Source organism: Marmota flaviventris, chromosome 2 (genome assembly GCF_047511675.1).
Source record: "Marmota flaviventris isolate mMarFla1 chromosome 2, mMarFla1.hap1, whole genome shotgun sequence".
NCBI lineage: Eukaryota > Metazoa > Chordata > Mammalia > Rodentia > Sciuridae > Marmota > Marmota flaviventris.
Genome location: NC_092499.1, coordinates 37,849,650 through 37,853,714, shown reverse-complemented (window position 1 = coordinate 37,853,714; position 4,065 = coordinate 37,849,650). Strand labels below are relative to the sequence as shown.

General features: G+C 48.3%; 1 protein-coding gene across 1 annotated transcript; it reads left to right on the top strand.

The window, feature by feature from the left end:
• Window positions 1-218: 218 nt before the first annotated feature.
• Window positions 219-3,707, top strand: LOC114079002 (mast cell protease 3-like). Its single transcript, XM_071607792.1, has 5 exons — window positions 219-342; window positions 1,935-2,082; window positions 2,537-2,675; window positions 2,863-3,120; window positions 3,477-3,707. The coding sequence occupies exons 1-5, from the start codon at window positions 288-290 to the stop codon at window positions 3,636-3,638; spliced, it is 762 nt and encodes a 253-aa protein (XP_071463893.1). The 5' UTR covers window positions 219-287; the 3' UTR covers window positions 3,639-3,707.
• The last annotated feature ends 358 nt before the right edge of the window (window positions 3,708-4,065 follow it).

Sequence of the window (4,065 nt, the reverse complement as noted above, 5' to 3'; positions counted from 1 at the left end):
TTCTGAGACCACAGGACTCACTTTGGCCAATGTTTAGCACCTATAGCACCCCATCTTGTGACCATAGGTTCCTGTTTTCTGCTTCTGTGGTCACCACTGAATCAAGAGTGGTGGGAGCTAAGCCATGGCTAAGGTCTAACTCAACCATCAGATATTGATCAGAAAGTGAGGCAAGGGTGAGATCATCTCAGATGAAAAAGCCCCCACACACCAGAAGAGAACACTGGGAGTTTAAAAGACCAGGACGACACAACAACATCTTTGACCAGAGAAGCCTTCCTGGGAAGATGAAGCCACTCCTGCTCCTGTTGGTGTTTCTTCTGTGCCCAAGGGCAGAGGCAGGTGAGTGACTATCGCCAACAACTGAAGCCCAACCCCAAGCTCAGCCCTGCTCAGATGCTGCACCCCACCATTCCAGCTCAGGTGCACCTCCAGCAACTTTCTGCTTAGCAAGGTAAACCTCACCCAAAGACTGGCGGGCCTCATGGGGATGGGAGCACAAAGGAGGAGCAGGGCAGAAGGCTGGTTTTCATGAGGCAGTGGCCACCTTCCACTTTCCCAGCTATAACCTTTACATCTGGAAAGCAGGCCCTTTCACAAAGACATATGAAAAAATAAATAAACAATTCCCCAAGAAAAAACAGGTGACAGAAAGGGGCTGGCTTCTGTAGTCAAGGTAGAGCCCACTATATTTTAGAATTAATATCTTAATATCTACTTTCAATGTCCACCAGCTTCTTCAAACTTGTCATTCTCACACTGCCCAGGAATGAAGCCAAAGATGCATTTGATCTCAGAATTGTGGGCATTCTCATCCCTTAACAGATATGTGTGCCTTGGTTCAGCCACATGTTCTCTCAGGTCATTTTCAGTTACAGATGGGTACAATGGCTTTGTCAGACCCCATCTTCCCTGGTGCTCACAATCTCACCAGCACCACCCCTCCAACCTCAGCCACAGGCTAATCAGGAGCCATTCCCTCACACAGCCAAGACCTTTATTGGGCACCTACTTGGTGTCTGGCTCCATCAGACAAACATAAAACACGACTCAGCATCCTGAATTTATGTGCAGAACCCAGTAGGAGCTCAGTGGGATCTAAGGGGGAAACAAGAGAGGAAAGAAGATTCTGGGACACTTCAGAGAAAGGACTGACCAGGATCTGTAGGGACTTTACTACTTGTTCCAAACTCATATCTTGTGAGTCAACATTGAAGTCTGAAGCGGGAATTACAGAGCAGGGACTGCCCTGCTCTTGGTCAGAGGGAGTATCTGAGTCTTGTGGGTCACTCTTCAAGCCAGGAATGCTGCCTGGCAAACACTCAGGGCCCATATTTGCTGCTGCTGGCTAGACCTTTCCCCTAGGGACATGTATAAGGGCTTGAGCCAGCCAAGGCTACATAGCAAGTGAGGAGACCAGGGGCAGGGCCAGAACAAAGGAGCATGGAGGGTCTCTGGATGAGGTCAACTTCCTGTTTGATGAAAGTGCTGGAGGACACAAACTAGGGACCCAATCAGACAGAAATTTTTTTGTTTGTGCTCCTAAGTGGGGAATCCAATAGAATAACTAAAAGAGAAGTATTCACAGACACCAATCAATAATAGTGAGGAGAGGGTGGACAGGGGAGATGATAAGGAAAGGAGAAATTCCTTGGACCGTAAAAGAAGATCAAACTCTCCCACCAGATTCCAAATGTTGTGGAACCCTCTCTTCAGAACAGTCTCTCTGTCCCTCTTGCGATAAACCTGCTGCTTGCTTGCTCTCTCTGCATCCTGTTTGTCAATTCTTTGCTGAACAAGGACAATGAACCCAGCACCCCTAAATGGTAACAACACCACACTCAATCCTTCCTTCCCTGTAGTTTACCCCAGTGTCCTCTTCTTCAGCCTTTGGCTCCATGAGCACCAAGGGCAGGACAGAACTTTCCTTTCAGGGAAAATCATCGGGGGCCAGGAAGCTGTGCCTCATTCCCATCCCTACGTGGCATTTCTTCATATCCAGACTCCAAATAAAACGAAAGGATGTGGGGGTTTCCTTGTTCGTGAGGACTTTGTCCTGACAGCAGCCCACTGCTGGGGAAGGTGAGTTCACCCTTCTAGAGAAAACATCACAGGGAATCTTCTCCTTTGGGCCTGAAGACAAGAGCTCCATGCAGGGCAGGGAAGCTATGGAGAGAGAGGAGCAGTCAGTGCAGGTGGCTTGTTATACAAAAGGCGAACGTGGATCAAGGCTGAATGGGAAGAAGGTGGGTTTTGCCCCAGATCCCAGAGTGCAAATATGTGAAATTAAGAGTCTCACCTGGAGACAGTCTCTGTACACGACTGTACATGTTCTGTACATGATTGAGCACACTGCAATACTCTAGGACCTGCAGCAACACTGGCTGCCAGGAAGCAAGGGGAAAAGATGCTCAGCCCCAAGTCCTCTTCCCATGTAGCTTCTCCCAACTCCAACCTGCCTTGCCCTGGGCCAACCATTTTCCTTCAGGGATACCGACTTGTATCCCCTGTGACTCTGCCTCACTGTCTGCTCTAGGAACAGAACCATCACTGTCATCCTGGGGGCCCATGACATCGATGAGCAAGAGACAACCCAGCAGGTCATCCCTATAAGAAGAGCCATCCCCCATCCAAATTTTAAAACAAAGCCATGCAATGACATCATGTTACTTCAGGTGAGGCATGCCATTCCACTGGGTCTTACACAGGTTATTCCTAGAGGGTTAAATCCTCATAGCCTTGTTTACATCCCTCCTTGTCAAATTGACCCCTTCACTTGTCCCAGTGCCATGATAAAAGCAACCCCATGTCTGCATCCATTTTCGTGAGTTGTTGATCAGAATTCCCTTTATCTGCCTTTAGTTGAAAAAGAAGGCCAAGCTGAATGCTGAGGTGAGCCTCCTCAAGTTACCCTCAAGAAATTCCCAGGTGACACCAGGGATGGTGTGCACTCTGGCCGGTTGGGGACACATTGGCCAAAACATATCCACAACAAAACTGCATGAGGTACAGCTGGAAATCCAAAAGGACGAGGAATGTCTCTCTCATTTCAAAAGTATATATGACTCCACCACCCAGATTTGTGTGGGGAACCCAAAAGAGAAGAAGAATTGTCTTCAGGTAAGTTCACCTGCATTGGCTATTCCCTGCCTTGGCACAGCAGAGTTTGAGGAGAATCAGGGCAAAGGGAACTACTTATGCCCCCATGTACTCAGCCTTTCACCAATTCAGTCTCTGGTCCTGGAGACTCATTTCCCTTTAGTCACTTCATGAACAGAGACTTACTGGAAAAGGAGAGGCATCAGTCAACTGGGGGGAATAGTCAGGGTGAGGCTGGAGCCCCCCAGAATGAATGAGGACTGCCCCGGTCCTGATTTCACAAACACAGCCCTCTAATAGTGCCCACACACACCTGGGGAGTGGGAAGTGTGGGATCTGAAACTGGTCAGCTAAGAGCTTCTTTTCTCTGCCCACAGGGAGACTCAGGAAGTCCCCTTGTGTGTGAAAATGTGGCCCAGGGCATTGTGTCCTTTGGGGAAGACGAGGGGACACCTCCAAGTGTCTACTCCAGGATCTCAAGCTTTCTGCGCTGGATTAAAAAAACAATGAAATCCTTCAAACTCCAGGGGCAAGAATGAGAGGCCTTCAGAACGGATCTTCATCCTCTCTTCAACATAGGCCCAAAGTGCACTGGGTGGAGGAGTAAAGGGGAGACTGCCAGTTGCTTAATAAACTTTCATTTCTGCAACAGAAGTGATGGATTCCTCCTTTCTTCACCAGCATAACATTCTGTAAGGTGCTGACTCTATGTCCAGCAGGAACTGCTCACATTTATGATTCTTTACATTCTTCCCCTCAGGCACACTCCACCTTCCACCTCTAGAATATAAAACCTTGCTTTGTTGATACTGGCTCCAAATTAGTGTTCAATTCCAGCTCCCTGCAGGATGGTGAGTTTAAGCTACACAGGAAAAAAGGATGCTCCCTAGAAAAAACTCATTCCTACAGTGCCATCTTACCTCATTTTGTACCTACATCCCTACCCTACCCACCTTCAGGGCCAAT